This window comes from Haliaeetus albicilla, chromosome Z (genome assembly GCF_947461875.1).
Source record: "Haliaeetus albicilla chromosome Z, bHalAlb1.1, whole genome shotgun sequence".
Taxonomy (NCBI): domain Eukaryota; kingdom Metazoa; phylum Chordata; class Aves; order Accipitriformes; family Accipitridae; genus Haliaeetus; species Haliaeetus albicilla.
This window is the reverse complement of record NC_091516.1, coordinates 70,155,612-70,179,023: the sequence shown is the minus strand read 5'-3', so window position 1 is coordinate 70,179,023 and position 23,412 is coordinate 70,155,612. Positions and strand designations below refer to the sequence as shown.

Genomic DNA, 23,412 nt, shown 5'->3' with positions numbered 1-23,412 from the left:
AGTGCATTTATTGGTGCTAGCTTCATGGCTGTAGGGAATGTCTGCTATATTTTATTTTTCCTCCAAGTGAGTCACACCATTGTACATTTCAATTTGCAAGAGGCTTAAAGAGCCAAGAACTGGTGTATATTACAACATGATAACTTCCCATCTGGTCAATGACAGACAAGTTTTATTTCAACTCAAATATTCTAAAAATGGCATTTATTTCTAAAGTCATTTAAAATATTATCCTTCATAAATTTAATTGACCAAAATTGTCCCTTTTTTTATAGTTTGAAGGCAATGAGTGACCTTATTACATATGATAATGTGGCATTCAAGGGAGAAACAAAATGAAACTGGTCCATATATTTTGACTGAATTAGTGAAGTGTTGAGTTTGCTCTAAGCCACAGGACTAATTCTAGTGTGAATACAGTAATTGTTTTAATTTAAACTTTAATTACGAACTACTAATTAGTTCTTAATGTGCATTAGAGTTTTTATATATATATATATATATAAGTAATCTTGAACACACAGAAATTAAGATAATACTATTAAGAATGCCAAGCCCTAATGTTGAAAGTTTGAATGCAGTATGTGTTTTAAATATGGAAAAGTTATTTTGGCTGCAAGTTCTATCAAGATTTAAATGTATATGTGTATGTATTTTTGATAAATATTAGAATCCACTATGTGCTTATATGCAAAAATATAATTGTCGAGCCAGTGCTACATTATGAACGATTATATGTATAATGTACCAAATGAAAATCACAAAAGCTTTGCAAAAGTTTTCATGGCACATAGATTGCTTATCGACTCACAGGTATTTGCTTTACTGTTAAAATCCCAAAGCCTGAGGTGTATAAAATCCTCCTTTACTAAAATGACTATTACAGTATTAACTGTGAAGTTTTGACATGATAGTGCGATGTAAAGGTCCTGCTGGGAACTGGGGTTTTGGAAGTTTGGTTTCCTTAGGTTACTTCAAGGTTGCCCTGCAGGATACGTGGCATACTGCTTTTCTGGTAATGGGAACATACATACGTGTGAGAGACTAAGCCGGAGGAGTGTATCAGCTGGCATTTTCGCTTCCAGGAGTTGCAGTTCTGTATTAGGTATATTGTCTGTAGTGCAACCTTGATGGAAGAGCAAAGTCTTTGTGCAGTCATCTCTCGGGTTTTTTTCATGTGTGCGCACAAGCAGGGTTGGGTGGTGGCACACTTGTCCAAGTCAGATGGCCGTAGAAGTGTGCAACGTAACAGAGCAGTTCCCCTCCATTAGAACAGCCACATGAACCCCTTTTAGCTCTGTCCCAATAGTTTTGTGTAAATGGCACATAAAGTATATGTGCAGAGGCATATAAATCCTTCTCTAGTCTGACAGGAAAATGTAGCTCATGATGAAGAAGGCTTTAACTTATGCTGAAGGTGTTGTTTGTGTACTGGCAGATAATGTTTATGCCTGCATTGTTAACGCATCAGTGCATATGTAGTTTTTACACTGGTGCATGTAAAATTTATGTGCATAAAAGTTTACATATGCAGTGCATAAACTTTCAGTGTTAGCAACTAGTGTTGTATAAACTTGTAGCCAAAATGAATGAACACAATGGCTAAACATCAGTTGAAATTTAATTTTAAAACCTTCATAATAATGAAAAATTAAGCTTTCAAGGAAAAAAATTACTCGCAACCCAATTTTGAAAACTTCTTTTTAAAAATGTTTCAAGAAGAAGAAAATAGTAAATACAACAGGTGACAGACATCTTGCAGGACAAGATTTTTCCATTTATTTTTTTTTTTTAATTTAATTGTTCCAGTGTGAGTTCAACAGCTGGTGTTGGGTCATCAGCTGAGTTCAGAGGAAGCCCTGGGATATTTTTGTTTGGAAACCTATACTTTTGTCGAACATGGAAACTGCAAACAGAAAACAAACTGCAATGTCCTTAAAAGCTAATGCATTTGTACTATGCTTTCTCACTTTTCCCTGCTGGCAAAGTAGTTATCCAACCAGTCTAATATTTCAGGTGGATTTTTCAGGACGTGTAAGAATTGGTCAACCTAATGTGGAATCTTGCAGCCCCTTTGAGCATTCTCTCTGTTTTTTAATTAACAGCTTCATATAGTTCATCAAGGACACTTCAGAGCTCTTACTAAACAATTAATGTAATAGTGAACTGAAGAATAGTAGCCTTAAATTTATTCAAGCACAGAAAAAAAACCCTTTTTGCCTGGTAGAACAAGGCAAACATGGTTCCATGGAAGAGATAAGTGAGGTTGCTTTGTATCAGTTATAACTTTGGCAGACTACCAAATGTTAATTTGCTTTTAGCTAGTTGAGATTAAATGTAATTCCTTCCCTGAGCTGCCTTAAAGTAAGCAAGCATGAAAGCGTTTTCAGAGTAATCTGGGAGGAATTGACATTTAAGGGAGTTAGCATTACATCTGCACTTTAAGGATATTAATTTCATAGATAAATTAACTACATTATTCTGTCTTTATCTTACATTTTGAAAGGACTCCATCAGCCAAAGAAATGACAGCCCAGGGTCAGCTGAAACTGCTGTTATCCCAGCCGTACTGTAATTTGAACTTGCTTTTGGAAACATTGCTACATCATGACTGTCTGTTAGTGAAAATTTTACTGAGAAGTTCAAGTAAGTACTTATACTGTCAATCCTTGTAAGAACATCAGTGAGAACACAAATTCATTTTTAACTACGTAAATACTGAAGCAAGGCTGTCAACCATTTTTTGGGGGTGTCAGTAGCCATTCACTTATCAGTAGGACGCTTCTTGAACAGATAAGGAAAAATCATCACTTTTTGAATGTTTTGCAGTGTTTAATGTTTTGCAGTCTATGTTAGTATTCATAGTTTCAAAGCAGAATACAGTTTGATAAAATAGGCTGCTATCATAAATGCAAAGGAGTCAAAATGAATTTTAGCTTAACAGAGCTTTGATGCCACAACTGGTTTACACAGATTTTTAAAAGAGTGCATCAGTAGTCTGAAAGATCACTTTCAAAATTATGTTTCAACAGTGAAAAGCTTCTTAGAGGTTTTTTTTAGGTTATTATATGTTTGCCACTGTAGGCCATTCTAGAAGTACATTTATATGCTTCCTCATTATATATATAATCAACTGTTTGACATAATTTTACTGTAATAGTGAATGAGAGTCTCAGTTTCTATCTTTCTTCAGCAAAAGAATTCTCCCTACTTACCAAAAAAACCTATTACGTCCACATAATGTAAGATACAACATAATTTAGTTCTGTCATTTTAAAGTGGTCTAACATTTGTCAGGGGTACAACATTGCTTCCACTTCTGTCATGCATCTTATTGAGAGCTGCACTGCATCCACTTGCCTATTCAAATACCTGTCATCTTTTACAAAGACTGACAAATGTTTGATCAGGATCATATTCTTACCCTAGTGCTATCCAGTATTGAATTTTACTAGCTGCTTAAATTATCACAGGTATTAAGTGACAGAATGTATTCATCTGTTGACTGACCAACCTCTTGAGCTTCAGGGAAATATATGCTACTTTGGATTAGAAAATGTGCTATTTACACAGACTTTATTAATATAATTACAATATTGGTATGAATAAACTTTCAGTTTAGATAAAGTTGAAACCTGTGATGATCCCTATCTTCTAACTTAATTTCAATATGATTAATTATCTAATGATAAAATTATTGTATGCCTTATTCCTTCTCCTATACAGCAGCTTTCTGATGCTGTATAAGCTTTTTTTTTTTTTAATTATGTGAACTGTTATGTATTAGTACAAGGAAAGTTGGACTAATAAGCTATACCTTAGTAGTAGCAATGACAGTTTCAGATTCTTCTGTTCAGTAGGATAAAAGGCTTACAGAATTATGTACTCATCAACAGTAAAATTTTGCAGTGTGTAGTATTATGCATGAAAACAGATAGAAAGCTAAGCATACCGTAGTTTTTGAGTGATTTGCCCTAGTGATAACAAAACTATTTAACTAGATGATAAGAAATTTTTTTAATAGGAAAAGCCTTCTCACATTTTACTTTATTTTACAGTCTTTCCTTTTCCCTTTAAAAACCATGCTAGAAGGCAAAAATTCTGTGTAAAGAGGTGCTTGTATGTAGATGTTTTTAGGTAATGATAACATTTTTTTGTATCGTAGCAATACTTTTGGATGCTTAGAGTAGGCATCACACAAACGCATTTAATTTAATAGCACTCCTGTTGCTCTCACATGGTTGTACCACGGTGAAGGTCAGAAATAGTCTATATTCCCCATCATAGTAGGGAGTACTGTTGCAATTGGCAAAGTTGTCTTAGTAGAAAGAGTATTTTGGGAGAATGCATGTATGCATGATTTAGTGTTGCTAAATATTATAAGAACATTATCGTACTTGTTGAAGCTATTGAAACTCCATGTACGTAACTGTAGCTATCTGGACAGGGAGGCGACAAGATTTGGACTTTTTTGGACTTCTTTGGTCATTTTTTGTGCAATATGATATATGAAATGTACATCAAAAGTAAAATGCTCCTCCAATATGAAGTTATCACATCAAAAATTCTAAAGGCAATAAATCAGGCTAGCCAAAACTAAACCCCTTATTTGTCTCCAGTGAGTATGGCCACTGGGTAAAAGGCACCTTTGAAAAAATAGTTGAAAAATTGGATTTGCTTATTGGACCTTTATAACTTAAACTTATAACTTAAACTTATAACTTAAACTACAAGTCTAAATAACCTAGGTGTATTGAATTACAGTTAATTACAGTGTAATATAATCCCAGAGTTGTTTTGTATAGGTCCAACATTCAGAAAATTTCTTCTAAGACATGTTCTTGAGTGAATGAAGGGTCTAGGGTGTTTGTTGTGCCTTTGCAGAGAGAAATAATGAAGGTAGCCACTACTGTTGTTAATTTTCTGACAAAACAAAGTGTTTTGCAATTTTCTTGGTGGAATTTTTTACCCGAATTGCTTTATCACCCATGGATATGAAACAGAAATGGATTATTTTGACAAGCAACAAATAATAGAGGAATAAAGAAAGTGGTGCTTGCGTAATATGAGTTATTGAATCCAGCAGATGCTAATACGAAAACGGGAAGGGTGAAAGTGAACTCTGAGAATTTCTGCTAGACTTGCTCTAATGCACAGCATGCCAGCAGAACAGTCTGTGATTTCTTGTTTGAGAGCCTTTATTTCCAGGAACAAGGAGTTTGTCTTTGCATAATAAAGCAAAAAGCAATAGCTCTACTGAATTACACTGTCCCAACACAGGATTAATACCAAAGGGAACCTCATCAGTCACCAGACATCTCACCATTTACCAACAGCAGATAAGAAAGAGGTCACTGAGAAATTATCAACAAGGCACATCCGAGGCCTTCAATCAGTCCTTGGGCCTCATACATACTTTTGTTTAAGTAGAAGAGATGGTAGCACCAATTTAATGATGTACAATAGAAAAAGCAACGTATTCCTTTAAAAAAAATCTTATTCATTACAATGAGTACATGAGACTCCAGTTGTTACAGAGATTTAATTTCATTTTCTACACACACCTTTAAAGTGAATACTGGCATGTGGAGATAAACTGGAAGAAAACTGCTTTCACAGCAGGACAAGGCCATTGGCAGTTTCACCTAATGTTTTTGGCTTGCACAATGCATATTTGAGAGACTAATGGAAGAGGGTATTGTGTAGCCTGGACAGTTAAAACTAGATGATATCCTCGTCCCCACTGAAACTTTGAAATAAGAACTGATAGCAACATTTGCAAATATTCTGTGATAAGTTTAAGGCTGCAAATCTGAAATTGGACCCAAAGAAATGTGAGTTGCTTCAATAAGAAATTAACTTACCTTGCACACATAAAGAGGGTGGGGAAGGGAGGATTTCCACTGATAAAATAAACCTGTGTGGTGCAGTATCAGCCAACTCCCTAGACACTAATAGATATGAAGAGTTTTCTAAGACTGTGCTTTTATAAACTGATTTCTGGCAAGAGAAATGACTTGAAAATGTATTTTAGATTGGAAAGATTTTTTTTTTTCCCCACTCCAATTCTTTGCAGCTCTTTAACAAGCATAATGTATAATGGATCATTTTAAGGTAAATTTTAAGCACTAATTAAATTTTAATTAAGTTTAATGAAATTTAATTAAACAAATTAAATTTTAGGCATTTAAAAGTAAATAGTACGGATTTTTTTTTTAAAGTTACCCTAAAAGAACAGTGAAAGGTGGTAACTTTACCAACTGACCTCACTTAGGAATCAGACTGAACTTTTAGTGACAGTAGTGAGTTATTGCAAAAGAAAATGTACATTCCTTAAATAAATTACCATCACCATTAAAATCCTAGCATTGGCTAAATGTGTATAACAATGTAAAACTTTTATTTCAAGTACTTGAAGGTCATTATTTTTGTACTTCCTTGTAATAATGCCTTGGATTTAATAATCCTGAGACACAGTCTACCAGGCAGCTGGAAAAACTAGTAACTGTGCTAGTCCCATGGTTCAACCACACACAGTTTTGGGGAAATACAGTCTTGCAGGTTTTTTGACAAAACTTGGGTGTTAATCTGCAACACTGTCCTCATTAGGAGAGCACAAGTAAGTCTCTTAGAAGAATTTATATGCTTGTGCAGAGATAGCTCTCTCCTCCAGATACCTGTGGATCATCCAGGATGAGGCTTGTGAGTACAGACTCCTGAACACCTGAAAGTTTTCTTAGCTTCTTAGTGATCGCAAACTGTATCATGGTAGCCTAACAACAAAAGATTAGAAAATTATTTTAGAAGTGGCATCTGCTTAAAATATCTATCTGACCAGTAAACTTACTGGATACTGTACTTGCATAACCAATGTGGTAAAATGGTAGAAGGGTTTACTGGTGTGATGTACTTCTAGCTGGAAGATCAATACAAAAGGGACCTTAATCAGATGTCCTATTTCTTTTGATGACTTTCCAGTGGTAAGCTAAGGAAAACAGTAAACAGATTCTATGGAGTTTCTGAAATATTGATAGGAATTTCCATGTGGACTGTAATGGAGCCTTGCTGAGAATCACATACCTTCTCTTGACAAAGTGTGAAGATGGTCTCTGTGATTTATCTGTGATAGTCTCTGTGACTGTGATATATGGTCATATGGAGAGCTTTACAAAGACCTGGTCATTTCTGGTAGGAACTTCTTGCTACAGTAGAGCTCTAGACTGAATGCATTTTAAGAGGGTAACCTGTTCAGTATCGATCCCAATACATAGAGTAATACAAAGGAGGTAATGTGGCCATAGGACTAAATTCAGCATTGCCTCATCAAATTTTGGCTATCAGAATGCCCCAGTTTTGGTATACTATGCCATAAAATCACTGCTGGAGGTATTCTTATAGTAATGATTTTTTCTATTTGACATGGATAAGATATATTTCACAGAAGCTATTAATGCAGAGATTCATTAATGGAAGCTTCTTCTCAGATAGTTGAAAATAAAATGTTTAGAGAGAAAAAATTCTAAAGGGAGTTGAATGAGAGTAAAATACTATGGGATAGGTGATGTATAAGGCACAGAATTAGTTTGCTGCTATGTTAATAATTTATGGGCAGATGACACCAAGTTTGATAAAGTCTTTTTGTCTTGTGTTGAGCTTCTTAATTGTCACAAATTTAGGATTCATTGGATTCACAGGTAGCAGCTAATACAGGAGATATTATTATCTGGGTTTTACCAAGTTGAAATGGGTAGGGTTAAGATCTGCATTTCATTCAGGATAGAAGTAATACAATCTAAAATTTCCTTTTGGAATTAAAAACTAAAATAATAGACTTTCTGCCAAAATGAAGTCATATTCAAAGTTACAATAGATTGTAGCTGTCAAGACTGACTGGAGAATGATTGCATTGGAGAGGAGCAACTCTATGAGAGACAAGTAAAATGATCTACCAGAACAGATACAGAAAAAGAATAGAAAAAAAGCCAGTGACAGAAGAAGCACTGAAAACATAGTGCAAAGAAGCAAGTAGTGCAGAGTGCCTGCTGAAAGATTTGGTTCTATAAACAAGCAAAATAGTATCCTTTTCACATCCTTTATATTCTCATCAGCTTCTGTGATTTAAACTATAAAGAAAGCAGAAGTTTTATGCTCTTTTCAAATAAAAGAACTGTATCAGAAATAACTTGACCCATACTCAGTTTCTCTTCCTAAATGAAACAGCATGTATAAATTTGAATTTTGACTACTTCTGTTGGTCAAAAAAGACAGCATAACTGTTTATAGCTTGTCTGTCTTGTAAGGATTCACTAGGGAATGAGAAGTCTAGAGTCAATAACAAGATTTTCTAAATTCAGTAAGATTCATTTCATGACTAAACCAGTAGCAGATAAGAGGTGGATGAGTGTGATAATGTCAGCAAGTTACTGGGAGTTATTTCTATCAGTAAGAAAGAAATATGGATAAATTAGGCTTGTAAGTCTGCCTCTCTGAAGATATATTTTTAAAATACATGGTACTATCCCAAGAAGTTAAGTGCATTATTTGTCATAGGAAGAATGACTCATTGTGACTGGTTAGGCCGTAGTTGTTATTCACTAGATACATAATTTTCTTATAAAGATATTTATTAATAATATTGTAATATATTATGGTATTCTCTGTGTGTATGGAACATTATGCTGTATGGAAATAACAAATAGCAGATTTTCTTTAACAGGTACCTAGGATAAGTATATAGCTATATTTATGTATGGATGTAAGTCCTGCTAAAATGAAAAAGAAGCATCTCCCTTGAGCTACCTATAGGAGCTTTAGATTCCCTTCAAAGATTAGCTTTTGATATACAAATGCAGTGAGTGGAAAAAAGAGAAATATATAGAGAGAATCATCAATGGGCAATAACTATGATGCCTATCATATAAATACTGTTCTTATGTGATGATTAACAAGAAGGCTGCATTGGAGTTCAAACTAAGATGAATATTTAATGTTATGACAGGTGAGCTAATAAACGTTAAAGAAAAATTCTAAGGCAAGAGAAATCTGCATATCTTTCTGTAGACTCCTAATTCATAATATTTAACCAGCTATACTGATCAACTAGCTAAGCCTTTCAACCAGCTGACATTATCCTTTAAGGTCCCTTCCAACCCAAACCTTCCTATCATGCTATGATGCATGCCAGTTTATTAGTCAGAAAACTCATTTCAACCTGAGCTTTGAAGGGTCAGATATTACAACAAGGGCAACATTTACATCAGGGTAAGAGAAGAAAAAGCTGATGAAAGCTTACATATCTTGTTATGTTTAGCCTCAGAATGGTTTCCCAGTGGGTTCCTGAAGATCTTTGCTTAAAAGCACAAGACTTGTATTACACACAATTTATAAGAAGATATATATATAATCCCATACAGAATTCTTTTATACTTCTTTCTATTTATCGAAATTTATTGGTAGCACTAAGTTGATAAGAAAAGTTATTAGTAAGTTGTGACTCAAAACTTTCCATGTGGCCCGATCACAAAGCAAATTTAGGCATAATTTCAAGTCATAAGCCCCTTTAAACAAAGCAGTTTCCCATCATGTTCTGCAAAGATTGTTGACACAGTATTTAAAATCTCAGCAAACGCTCCTCCCTAGAATTTGGTTAAATTAATTTAAAAAAAAAACAAACCACAAACCAAACTTACAGTAATATAATCAAAGTTCAATTCAAATTTTGGTCTGACAATTTGAGTACCACTGGGTTTTCCTTTTTGAACTGCTTTTTCTACTTCCTTTGTTCTTTCTTTGTCATATCCATATTAGACAACATATCGCTGGTTTAAGTGAATTAGTGGAATCCATTTGATTCTTCACTCAGAAGCATCTGGCATTGGAAGGTGTCTCAGCAAAATATGCCAGCTCACTCAACTCATAGGAAAAAAAGCTGACTAAAAAAAATTCTTATTGCTGATCTGTCTCCTGCCTTGGTGAAAAAAACCCCAGCTTGTTAGGTATGAAATCACTGATCTTGTTTTTCAGCTTTCTACATCCTATAGGCTGTTTCTATTAAGGTTGCACACTACCCAGATGGAATGGTCTACAATAACATGTGAATTACATTGTAGGAATTCGGAGGAGAGTAAAATGAGATTTTTTAATTTTACAATATTCTCAAGTCATTCAGAGCTGGGTGGAAGGCAGCAATTTTCCACTGTGGTAGTTTGTGAAGGCTGTTTGAATCACTAGAAAAACAGCCTAGAAATTTAGTCCCTCCCATCTTCCTCCTGCACAGGTTGCTAAAGATAAGGGCAGCCACACTGGCATAAAACAATGACTTTTTCGAGTATAATTTTATCTAAATCAGTTTTACAGAAACTTTCAGTTTTGCAAACTAGAAATTTAAATTAAAGGTGTTTAATTGGTTCTGGCTCTGGTCATTTGTTACGATTGTTAACATCAAAAGCATATTGCACAACTATGTGGGAAGCTGAGGTCTTTGGCATTAGCACAAGTCAAAGCCATTGAGTTGCATTAGTTCAAAGAGGTTTAAACACATCATTATCTCATCTGGGAGAATGTTTTATAATGTCTATGAAAAACATTTAGAAATACATGTTATGTAAGCTGTTACCACTCAACTCTATGAAAATCACTCATTTTCTTTAAAAACATAGGTATCTCTATCTTAGCAGGGCTGAGATTTTGTTTTGCAGAACTGATTTCTTCTCAATTTCATCTTACACTGAAAAACAAAGCCAACCCATTTTGGGGAGTATGCAGCTGCTACTTCATTTTATTTTATGTAACTAAATAGAGTCCGATAATTTCACATGACTAATATATTGGTAAGAGGAGTTAAGCAGTAATAACTTTTTGACTGTGATTCTACAGTAGTAGTACAATTTCATTCTGATTAATATTTAGTAAATAATCAAATTCCAATTACATACTGGGTGCATTTTGAATTAAATAGGCATATTCCATAGTTTGTAAACATTCTTGAGTCTTTTTTTTTAATGGCTACATATATTTCAGGAAGACAGTCAAATGTCATTATGCAGAGGAAGATCAGCTTTCAGTATCTGTAAGTAGTTTTATCGTTTGAAATATTTCTCAGATACAGTTTGCAGTTTGTTTTGATTAATACTATCTATTACTGTGAACTTGAATTACTTGGAAATTATTGTAACCATGTTTTTGTTTACTTTGAAGGAAGTGAAGTACTGAATCGTGATGAACAAAGTTCTGTCTTAGAACAGATAAATAACAAAGAGCCTACTCTGATTGAAACAATATTCACAGTATTGTCTTACTGCACTTTATCACCCAAATCTCTTGGCATTGCTTTTGAGACCTACATGGAAAAAGAGCAGTTGTGGAATTGCTTATACAATATGACAGGTATTTAATTTATTAATAAGCATTTAAAATCTGATGTTAAACCTTGTCACTTTTCAGACACATAGTGCATATTATTTTTACCTTAATAAATCAGATGAAATGATGGTAATTTACTTCAAAATCATAGTATAATTGAAGTGTTTTGAGCAATCAGGTCATGGTAGGAGTGGTGAAAATTTTGAAGAAAGCAGAGGTTACAGAGCAGCATGGTCAACCAGAAGTCTGATTTCCTTAAGTGTCTGTCTTAGCAGCAGGCTGGCAGCAGATAGTTTCTGTAGCTCTCTACCAATACAGGTTCTTTGTCTCTGTGCATTTAATAGCTCCAGACCTTTGCCATGATTTAAAAGTAAGAAACGATTAAAGGAGAGTGGAAAAAGAAAAGGAAGGCCTCCTATTGAGGGAGGCACAGTCTGATGGGCATATAGACTCTGCTGTCAACAGGCTGACAGGCTCCTAATTTTATGTGGAGAGGGAGAGCTGCCCTCACAATTAGAGCAAGGAACACTGCCCCCAAGGAAAAGCAGTATTCAACCAGAAAAGAGAGGTGAGGTTTTGAAAGGGTGATCTTGCAAGTGATGGCTAAAATGCAGGAAAGCTCAAAAGAAAAGAAAGGAAGAAAATGGAAGAATTTAAGAGGGGAAATAGAATTACGACTATCACAAAACAAAAAACAATGGTGGTAAAGGTGTTCAGGTATTCCTCAGAGAAAAATTGGATTGCAAAAAGTAGAAGTCTAAGGTGTAAGAGGAAGAAAAATACAGAAATATTGCATGGAAGCTTCCAGAAAGGCCATGCAGAGAAGAATAAAACTTAGATCAGCAAAAAGTACAGACAAGCAAAAGTATGAGCAGAGGACCTAACATGTCAAAAGACATCTCTGGTACGTCTGCAGTACTCTGTCTGACAACTGCAGCTCCATGGCAATGGAGAAACTGCAATTCTCTGTGGCGTTAAGAATGTGGAGAAGATTGGTACTTGCTGTAATGTCAATAACTGTATTTAGGGTGGTCTATTTTCAACATGCAATCTCTGATAACATGCTATGTCTCTGTTGATGACTATTATTTGTATGCATTTTTATTTCCAAAATATCTTTTTTTCCTTTGCTATTCTCTAGTATAACAGTTTGGGTATTTAATAAATGCAACTTGATTAATACTATCAAGACAAGGAAGTAGAAAAAAATAAGTATATCCGTTTGCCTCATTGATGTCTAACAAGTAATTAAATGTACTCCATATAAAAAGGAAGACATCAGTCAGCTTAAATTAAATTTTCAGGAATACATTGGTGGAGAAATGAGGATGAAAGAAATAAATTAAATTGTACTTTTTGTCAGTACTGTATTAAGATGGTACAAGATGCTACATTGTTTTGCTTTATACTTTCTTTAATTTGTACCAGACCAATAGGTCTACATTATTATGAATCATAATGTTTTTACTTTTCTTTCCATAAGAATTCTGAAACACTTCTTTCTGAAACAGTTACACAAATGACTACACTTACTGAATATTTAATAATTTTTCCTTCTGAAGTTTCCAGTTGTGGTGAGTCGGAGCCAGAGGTTATCAGATGCTTGAAGTTGACTTTGATTAATTCAGTCAAGGGTATAGTGAAGCAGATAATTTCTTTGATGCATTCATGGGAGGCAACAGAAAACTATGGAACATACCAGCACAAGCAAATAGTTCCTGAAAGGTTGCTGAAAACGGTTCCAAAGGAATGGAATTACACTCCTCGGGAAATGAAGAGAAAAGAATCTGGGAAATGTGGGTGAAATTTATACTGTTTTATAAATTTGTCATAAAAGCTTCTTACCCCTTTAATGAGTACATATCAAAATTGAACAGTTATAATTCACAAGCATTGCAGTTTGACAATGAAGAAAACAATTTCCTGTGGTTTTTTTAAAGTACTGAGCATTAGAATTCAGTACGTCTTTCTTGAGGCTTACACCCATGCGTACACAGACAAGCTTTTTAAAATAATGAGTATTGTAGTAGTGATAATAATAGTAGTGAAAATGTTTTTGGCATCTGGCAGTAGTAAGGTGGAGCTGAAGGCAGAGTAAAGCATAATGCTTATGCTCTTGCCTTAATGGCTGTAACCAGTTCTTCTCTTAGTTATCATCTTTTCAGTCAGGACAGTTTATATTTAAATACACAGTGTTGTCTGAAATGATAACAACTTACTCATCCCAACGTTAAAACAGCAATTTATGTTTCAATAGCACTGAAACTGGTATGGAATTTTTTCCTGCTTCGTTGTTGAAACAGTTACTGAAGAAAGAGAAATAATATATGTAACAGGAGATGTTTTCAAGGTGATTGGGTGTAAAGATGATTTCTCTTATATACTTTCATAGCCTACGGTGCCTAAAGCCTACGTCATTTCAAAAGGCTAACTGTTGGAAACATTTCACCACAGATTTTTTGCCACCAAAATATTACCTGATTATTTTCAATACAGTAATATCATTGTAGTATACTCTGGAATTAAGTTTTGAATATGTAGATTGTGGGCAAGCCAGGGCATCAATCCATTCTTTCTTTCCATATATCTTCTCTTCAGCATGTTGAGGCACATTTACGGAGCAGCGTGCTTACTGCAGTATCACTTTAATCTAGAACTTGTATGGCTCTTTTAGGCTATCACTAAGCCTGAACTGATATGCAAGCTGAGAGGTAAGGCTCAGACTTAGCGACAAATTAAACTGGCTGTGTGACACCTAGAACAGGTCTGTCTTTTTTTTTTCTTTAAACAAGTTGGAAATACAGGTGCCATGAGTCAGGGGTTTTCTTGGTTTGTTTGGGTTTTGTTTTGGTGGTTTTTTTTAAATCTTGGCTTGACTCCATATTTTTGATCACCTTTTGGTATATTTTTTCATTTTAGATATGTCTTGGGTTTTGAGCAGCATATTTTCTGTAGTTACTTCTATAGCTACTTTTATTATCTGGAATGTTTAAAAGGCAGTGCTACATAGTGTGAATGCTTATATGAAAGCTGATAAACTGAAGTTTTGTAGGTTTGAACGTAGAAAGGGATTGATAGAAAAATAAAGATTATGAATGTATGTAATATCATCAGACAGTGCAATGCTCCACTTAGGAAGTTGGTAAAATATTACCCTACAATTTTGAGGACAGCTTTTTTACCATTCAGAATACCTGGATGTTGTCTTTTTCATTTATTCTGTGCACAGCAGGACTAATTGTTAAGAGGGTCACTCTGAATTCTAAATTTTCTAGGTTCTCTGTTTTTAATTCATGTTATTGTTTAGATTTTGTGGGATTTATGTAGAGGAAGCACAACAGAAGTCAAGCTACAGTGTTGAGTACTTAAGCCTTTTACCCATTTTCAGTACAAAAGAAAGTTAGAAATTATCACACAACATTCAGAAGCATGCTGTGGTAGAACTAGAATGTTAATGTTAATCATATCTTTTCTTTCTTTTTTTAAGGCTTCACAAGGCTTGCAGCTCAGGCAGTATCTATTGTAATCAGCAAGTTACCTACAGTGATTGCATGTTTGCCTCCCCCAATTAAGTACTTCTTTTTTCTGGCTGAGAGAAAAATGTCAAGAAACTTTGCTGAATTGAAGAAAGCTGGTCTGCTTGTCTGGAACTTGATTGTAATTATATGTCGGATATTTGAGGATGGAAATACTGCAGAACTTTTAACAGGTGCAACACTTGACAGATGGAGCAAAGAAAAACTCAGTTTAGTTCGTGTGTGCTTAGAAAGTATTATGGGAAAACAGAGAATTGGTCCTAAGCAAGTGACCCAGAAGGTTATACAAAGCATTGAACAGCAAAGACCAAACTGGATTGAAAGCCAGTTGCTGAAGGCTAGAAAATTGAGCACAGACTGGTAAGAACATAGGATTTTTAAATGCTATTGTTTATTTTACTGGATTATTATGCATGTTTATGGCTTTTCAATTTAAAAAAAAAAAAAACAACCAAACAAAAAAACCCCAGATGAACAGTGATCTTATATGAAATGGATTAGTTCTTAATATTGATGGGTTTATAGCATGTTTTTGCAACTTTATTGCAATGTTGAAACAGTAAACCATGGTTTCATCGGAAGAGTGTCTTCGTAGTACTTCGAGATTTCATATTTTCATGATGATCCAAAACCGTGGACAATTTAGTTGGTGTAACTTTCAGAATGTGAACAGGTACACTGACTAGAAGGCACCACAATGTATTTATAAATTAATTTTGCTATGGTGATTAAACTAAGAGAGACTATGAAAAGCTTTCAGTGTTCATCTGTGATTAAAAAGTAACCATACTTCATTTTAAAACATAACAAACCCTGAGGGCAAGTAGGATATATCAAAACAGAACAAGGAGAGCACCCTGCTGTGCCTTTCTGAGGAAATATCAACCTTCCCTGCAGATTTGACATTAAGGTCTGAGTGTTTTAAATCCTTATAATGATTTTTCAAGGAGTTGTGTACGTGTCAATGTGTTCCCAGTCCAGTCTGTTTTAATGTTGAAGTCATGTAGCATTCTGTAAAAATACTATTCATCAGCTTTCCAATATTAGATTTATTGGAGTTACATGACTTACTGAATTAAATTGTTGACTTCTGAAAGTAAGATTGCTTTTTTTCAATGAATATTCTTGAAGGTTGCAGTCATTGCTATCCTGACAGTAGCTATCCATAAACAAAGGAGATAGTGATTGTAGGTCAGAATCACTGCAGTGCTTTAAGGGACAGTATCCTGTTAACATGAGTAGCACTAAGTAGTAATAGTGTCACATGAACACTCATTGACATTGACCTTTGTAATCTTTACATTTCCATTTAATGCTAATTTACAAGCTCTAATCCAGTGATTAAAAGATTGAAGCCAGAAGCCAGTGACTGCAAGAGTCATAGAATAAAAAAGCCATAACGATAATGTATAAATTGATACTTAACAGAATGGTTCCATAAGACAATTTCTAATGTCACTGAGAGAATAGGTGTTTCTTAAATAATGCAAACGCAGAGTGAGACAATACTGTGGAGAACCTCTAAAAACTAAAACTATAGTATTTGCACTTCTTCTGAAGCTGAGAATTTTAAATTAATATACTACTCTATTTTCTTATCTGACATACCGCAGAAATGCTGTATTATCCATTAGGTATCAGACTGTGGGAAATGAGTGTGGGAAAATATTTTCTGTATGTATACAGTGTCAACCAAAGCGAGAACTAGTTTGTGGCTAGGCGTCCTAATTTTAAGCTTAAGAAACTGAAGAATGCATTATGTGCCCTCCAAGTGAGTAGTTATATGACATAGTTATGAAACTAAGTCCCCTGACTTCAGTGGAATTTCTGCAATAGAAGTCTAGCATAAATGTTATTTTTTCATTCTATATGCAAATATCATGAGTCAATTTCTGAGAAAAAAATAATCTAGTTAATAAATAGCTGTGATATGCAATGTAGAGATATTATTATAAATGCAAATTATAAAACTCATATATTAAAGTTGAAATTAAAATATCAATGTAAGTAATGCTCACATAACCACTAACCTTAAAACCAGATCTTTCAAGAGGAGACTTGTGATGTTTACATGATTTGTTTGAAATGGGAATGGTTATAGTTGAAAATCTAAGTTGGTGTAAAATTATGTTCTGTATAACCTTTTCATAATTAAATGATTTTGGGGTAAATGTATGTATATGCATTTATATATATATTCATATTTATAAATGTTTATAGACTTTTAATAGATACAGTGTATGGAAGAAAATAAAAACCATAAAAATTCAAAAACTTATTTAGGATTCACCTACACAGTTGTGAAAACATCTTTGAAGTGCACTATTTTTTTATAAGCGAAAATCTTGCTTGATTTTGTGTTATGGTATTGTTATAAGGACTGCTAGCTACATAAAAAGTCTAAACATTATATAGGTTCTTCCACTGTGGCATACAAATTTAACTTAGTTTGTAGGAAAATTAAATAATAAAAAAAATCCTCAGTGAAAGGTTCAGAAAGTGGCAGTTGCATGCGTTGCCTGTCTTATGTACTGCCTGAAAGCATTACTATTCATTAAAATAACCTTCACTTTATGGTAGCACCAGAGCTGTAAACAGTCACGTTAGATTCTGAAGAACACGCATCCCGAGAAGAAAAGAAATGTCTGTCTTTGCAAAGTAATTTGTTGAGTTGAAGATTATTGTTTTTCATCATGGTGACCCTGACTTGGCTGGCTGGGTGCATATACAGATTAAGATGAATGCAGTTATTCCTTGGCTGAGGTCTGCCTCTTTCAGGGCACATTCTTCCTAATGACATGATTGATAGGCAGTCCCAAATCCAGAGAGGAACTCATTAATCATAGCACTGACTGAATCCAATCATCTGCTTCACCTGCACAGTGACGGACAGGGAAGGATACAATTTGGTCACTGACACTGATACACTCCTTTGTCAGAGGTCCTCAACTTTTTCAATGTCAGTCGCTAAGAAGTTTGACAAGAAATTCAGGTTGTATCTATGTGGCATCGAAAGATCAGCCTTAAGTGTGCTTTAATTTTAAAGATCAGTTTCTTTGAAGCTTTTCTGTAAAATACACCATAATAACAGAGTATCACTTACTTCCATTCAGCAAAGAACAAAATTATAGTTTGTATTTTGAAACTATTTGCTCTGTAGGATGTTCTGAAGCTGCATGTGGAAGCAATATCAGCTTTAATGTCCAGCAGCTGTGTAGCATTTAAGTGAGCCTGCAGGTCAAACAGCAACTTTCAGCAGAACTAACTTTGTAATCATGGCACACTTTCAACAGTAAACTGCAACTTACAGCTGACTGTACCAAGGTATTTTGGGTTTTTTTAGTTTTAGTTCTAAATTAAAATATTGGTGTCTTTTAAATCAGAATGCTTCTTTGGTATATTTTAAATTAATCCAGTAATGACTATAGAAGAGATGATATATTCTGTTGGTCTTTCAAGTTCTCGACGTCTGTGTCGAGGTGCCAACACATATCTGTGTTGCAGCTCTAATGTTTGAGGAAAAGAATTAGTTTTAGTACTTTTTTCTTAATACTTTATAGATGTACAGTACTAAGCAAGTACAGAGCTGGTAACTTATGTCTGTATACAGAGAGAGCAGTCTAACAATGGTCAGAGTTTTGAATGCACATTTTTCTAGTCATTTGGGCCTGTAACCTTCAGATTTTTTCTGCAGCAGCTTCACACAAATACTTCTAAGAAGAAAAACAAGGAACAGTACAGGGCAAAAAGTGCAACAAGTGGCAAATAGGTACCTTTGAAATGGTTACCACCATCCCAGTGGGAAGAAAAAGACTTCAATTTAAAACTTCTAACCTATACTTAGAGTAATGGCTACCTTTCTGACATGTTAATTAGGCTTTAATATGTGCAGCGACAGGCAAAGAAAAATGTACAAAAGATCGAATGCAAATGCCACTTCTAGTAGCAAAGATACTTCTCTAGTGGAAAAGAAAATAAAAAAATATTTGGTGCTTGTATGTCCTTAGAGTAAAGATCGTTTTATGTTTTCATCTTTCAGATTAAAATAATTAAAATTTGTATAATAAAAATGTTATTTAGCATTTACTATGTATTTGTATAAAGGCTTATGAGCTGTATATACAGCAACATTTGTTTTGTGCAAGTCAAATCTTTATAAGGTTTTTTTAACATGCAGTTTTAGCTGACTTTGTATTAATATTTTTATTTTTAAAAATTGAACTTAAGAATATTTGTATCTTTTCTATATTCTAGTGCCTCAGTCACAGTAGAAGGTGCAACGTTAGAGGAAGGAGGTATTGCACTTGGATTCACTGAGCAGAAAATAAACATGATGGTCCTGGATATCTGCCACAAACCAGGTGGCAGCGAGTACCTGAGGCAAATTTATCACATCATCCGGCTCAATGAGGTAGGGAAACGGCCTTTTTACCGAGCAATTAGGTGTGTACTGGCCTGAGGCAGCGTCTGCTGGCAGCTAAGGGTTAGTCAAGGAGGTGATAATGCTTCTTAAAGTCAATATGAAAACCTATATTGTATTGTAATAGAATCTATTCAGTTTAGGCTTTTCTGCATTTGTACAGAAAAGATTACTTTATGGGAAACAATGTCGACTTTATTTATGTACTTAAACAGTAGTATGGCTCATAAACTTCCTTCAGATTCATATTGTAGACCCATTTTAGTAGTTTGAACACAGTAAAAAAAAAAAATTAAAAAAAAAATCAGCAAGGCTGTTGAAAATTGACTGTTACAGGAAGTAAAATTAAATGTGGTGAATCAATTCTCCTGATTTAAAAAACAAACAAACAAACAAACCCTAGGGCTGTACTGAGGAAGTAAATGTATCCACGTGAAAACCTTACTTAATCTAGATAACTCTGTTCAGTTAAAGTGCTTTTGAAATTACAGTAAACAAATTCAGATTTGTTTGCTGCACATGGAATTTGAGCAATGTAAAAGAATTATCTCATTATTTCTAAGGCTGTACTAAATTGCCCCAAGTTACCAAAAGCATTCTGATTTTATACACTGAAATAAACACAGGTTTGCTTAAATTGTATGATAACACAGATCTACACAGCTTAATTAAGAAAGTTCTGTTTATTAGCTTTAATTACTAAATTACTATTCCGTGAATGCATAAGCAGGTGCTGTTAAGATCATTGCAAGTGTACAGAAATGTTTATAATAAAATGCAAAATAATGCAAATATAGGCATAGGCCAAGATTTTTCGTTTTAAAAAAAATGAAAGCAAAAAAACAATTAGGCAGCTATGTCTGTATGAAGGCAATAGAGAGCAGCTCAGTACTGGCACTGTGCTTCTGAAAATCACATCAGCTGTTTAGTTCCTAAGTATAGGCTTAAAAGCAACCTTTATGCATCTGCATTTGGAAGCTTTAGAAGCAATGTAAGCTTGTATGTAGAGATGGCAACCTAATATTAATACAATACAGGATCTTTTCAAGTTTCATCTCAAACAATTAAATGGTTCAGGAAGTGAAGTGAAAATTATTACTGTAATACAGTTCAAACAAAACCTTTTCACCTGGAGCACATTCAGGATTACTCTAACTATAACGGAGTGAGAAAAAGATGATGAGCAAGACCTCCAAAAATAGCATATAATCCAGTAGTTAGGGCAGTCACCTAGGGGACAGGATATGCAGGCTCAAATCTTCATTCTGCCTGGTTTAGACCAGGGAATTGAATCTGCATCTCCCATATCTGAACTAACTCCCGAAACCGCTAGACCATTAGCTACCGGCGTGGAACTCCGTCCTTTTCCCCTGTTGGAGTTGTTTCACCTTGTAGAAATTGCTGTAATAATCCATTCTGTAACTTCTAGGGTCAAAAATAGAATCATACTCTAGCTGAAGGGGTAGAATGCCCATATTGGGTTGTGGAGACCCTGATCCAAGATCTGACTCCTGTGAATATTCGGTTATTTATACAAAGTGGAGCAGCTCCAATAGGAGGTAAGAGGCTAAGAGAATTAGGTGGAAGAGGGACTTTAGCCTGACTTTCCACATCCCAGGTGTCTCTTCTTGAATTTCTGCAGCTAGTAAGAACTTTGTTAAATATAGAACATTTCTCAGTGGAAAAAACTGTCTTGTTTTTAAAAAGAAAAAAAAGAAAAAAAAAATTGTGGCCAGCTTGACTCACAGAAGGACTTAACCGTGTTACTTCAAATTGCCTTTGAAACCGTTACAAAACATTTTAATGCTTAGCATGGTATTATGATAATGCACTTTTCAATATTATTTTTCATAACTTAGATTGTTTAATGTGCCTGACTACCAAGAAATAGAGTTGTCTGTTCAAAGGTCCATCCTTTTGTTTGGAGACTCCTTGGACTATCAAGGGACCGTGTTCCTAAAATTAGTTGGAGATCTTTACGCTACACTGCTTAATAATTGCATGTGAATACAGAACAAAATGATGAGACAGAAAATTGTTGTTCTTAATAATTTTCCTTAGAAAATTGGGTGAAAAGGGATATGGATTCTTGGAAGCTGTATTTAGAAATAGAGCTATGATGCTGTAAAGATCTGTAATAGATACTGTAGAAGACAAAACAGCCTACAGTCCTTTATGTATTTATCAGAAAGAATAATAATTTTTAAAAGAATTTTTGACTAATGGATACCAAAGAGAAATCAAGTCTCCTGAGCTGTCAGGCTCAATAATATTCTGTCTACTTGGTTTCATGCCCAGTCAATGACAGTAAGGATATAGCTCACATGTTTACAAACATGATTTCATTTCCATCTATTTTCACATTTTTGAAACATGACCCTTTCAGGGTCTACAATATGTACTGTACTAAATGAGTTCCTAAAGTAATGCATTTACAGTGTTGAATAAGTCTCTTTGTCAAAACATAAATCCACAGTATTCTGAAGACAGAAAAATGTCTGTACTGGGAGGTGAGCTGTATACCACGCAAAATGTTCAAACCCTAGGAAGCATGGACAGCGATTTCCAATTACTCTGCTAAAAAAACCAACAGAATCTGCTTCTTGTGGCTCTGTGATACCGAGAGTGCAGGGTTGCTTTAGAGCCGTCTACAGATTTTGTGAAAATGTGTGCATGGAAGGCAGTACAGACATGAAAAATCAGTAAACATATAGAAATAGCCCTTCACCACGACTTCAAAATCTTTGGTATGGCATGAAGTCATGAATGAATGGGAAAAAAACCCAAACATTTTTGTAGGCTGAGAAAATATAGTTAAGAGACTTAGGGTATGTTTTTACAGCTGGGTTATGCTGTTGTTTAATCCAAAAAAACTCTGCCTCTTTTTCTTTCCTTTTTTTTTTTTTTTTTAATACACTTAGATGATTTTGTGATTGTCTTGGGCAATCATGACAATTGGCTGCAACCAGCAGAGAGAGACAGTCCTGCTCTTTCTTTTGCCCTTGTGCTTTCCCACTCCTAGGCCCCCCTTTGTACTAGTACTAGAAATTGTGTGGCTTGTTTATCTGGCTGAAACCTTTCTTTTTTCTGGCTGATTTCACAACATATGCTGGTGCCAATGCAAGGGAGAAACAGCTATGGTCTATGTGGACTGGGAGGGAAACTTGTGCCTTTCGGGCCAGACCACAGTTGGATTGGTTTAAACTGATGACGAAATTATTCTCTTAGGAAGACCCCCTGAGGAGCACAGGGTGCCTTGGCAGGTAGTTTACATATTCCCTCAGCTGTGTCTGAAAATTTTTATCGTCTTGGTAGTACTGGAAAGTAAGGGGAGCATTTGCATACACCCATCTTAATGAAGACTCACCTTGAGTACTTGCTCAATGTTATGGCAATCCTATCATTATGGACTTCATTTTAATAACAATAAACTGTTTAATCACAGTAGTCCTTCTAGCAAATAGGTCTGTAAGTGTTTCATTATCTAACTCTTTGTAAAATGGTTCTATTTAATCAAAACACTTTATTGGCATGCAATGATGATTTATTTACATAGTAGTTTAAGAAGTGAAAACAGAAAAGATTGTGGCCAAAATAATCGTGCGTCTGTTGCAGTATAGTTTCTAAAATTGCCATGTAAATCCTAAATGACTTATAGTCTTTGAATGCTTCAACAATTAAAAATAGCTTTGAATAGTGGGAGAATATTTATTTCCTGTGTTTAAACAACTGGTTTGAACATGTTCATCAAACAATTAATTTATAGTCACGTAGTAACTATTTAATGCTGTCCAAAAAATAACTTTCAATGTTCATGTATAGTTTATCATGTAAAATAAATCGTATAATAGCCATCTTACATTCCAACAGCTCATAGAAAACATCTGTTTTTCATTTCCACATACACCTAATATATATATATTAAATGAGAACTGATACACATAATTTGATGACAATTTCAAAACAATAGCTTAGATTATTCTGATTTGCTTCGGTTGGATGGACATTCATGGATGTTACTTATTGTTTGTTGTAAAATGGTGTTACTCTTAAAAAGGTTTCTACTTTGTAAGAGATTACTTATTCCTTTAAGAT

At 34.5% G+C, this 23,412-nt stretch overlaps 1 protein-coding gene across 3 annotated transcripts in view; it reads left to right on the top strand.

The window, feature by feature from the left end:
• KIAA0825 (KIAA0825 ortholog) overlaps positions 1-23,412 on the top strand; it is a 253,898-nt gene that overhangs the window by 108,541 nt on the left and 121,945 nt on the right. For 2 of the 3 annotated variants that reach the window (XR_011323225.1, XM_069776151.1), the window contains exons 14-18: positions 2,507-2,646; positions 11,197-11,385; positions 12,924-13,157; positions 14,849-15,257; positions 19,152-19,308. Coding sequence is in view for 1 of the 3 variants with exons in the window: in XM_069776151.1 (XP_069632252.1) it covers positions 2,507-2,646; positions 11,197-11,385; positions 12,924-13,157; positions 14,849-15,257; positions 19,152-19,308 (1,129 nt within the window). In the remaining 2 variants the exon portion in view is untranslated. Of the gene's footprint in view, positions 1-2,506; positions 2,647-11,196; positions 11,386-12,923; positions 13,158-14,848; positions 15,258-18,057; positions 18,222-19,151; positions 19,309-23,412 lie in introns of those variants that run through there. The other variant, XR_011323226.1, reaches the window with a different exon arrangement.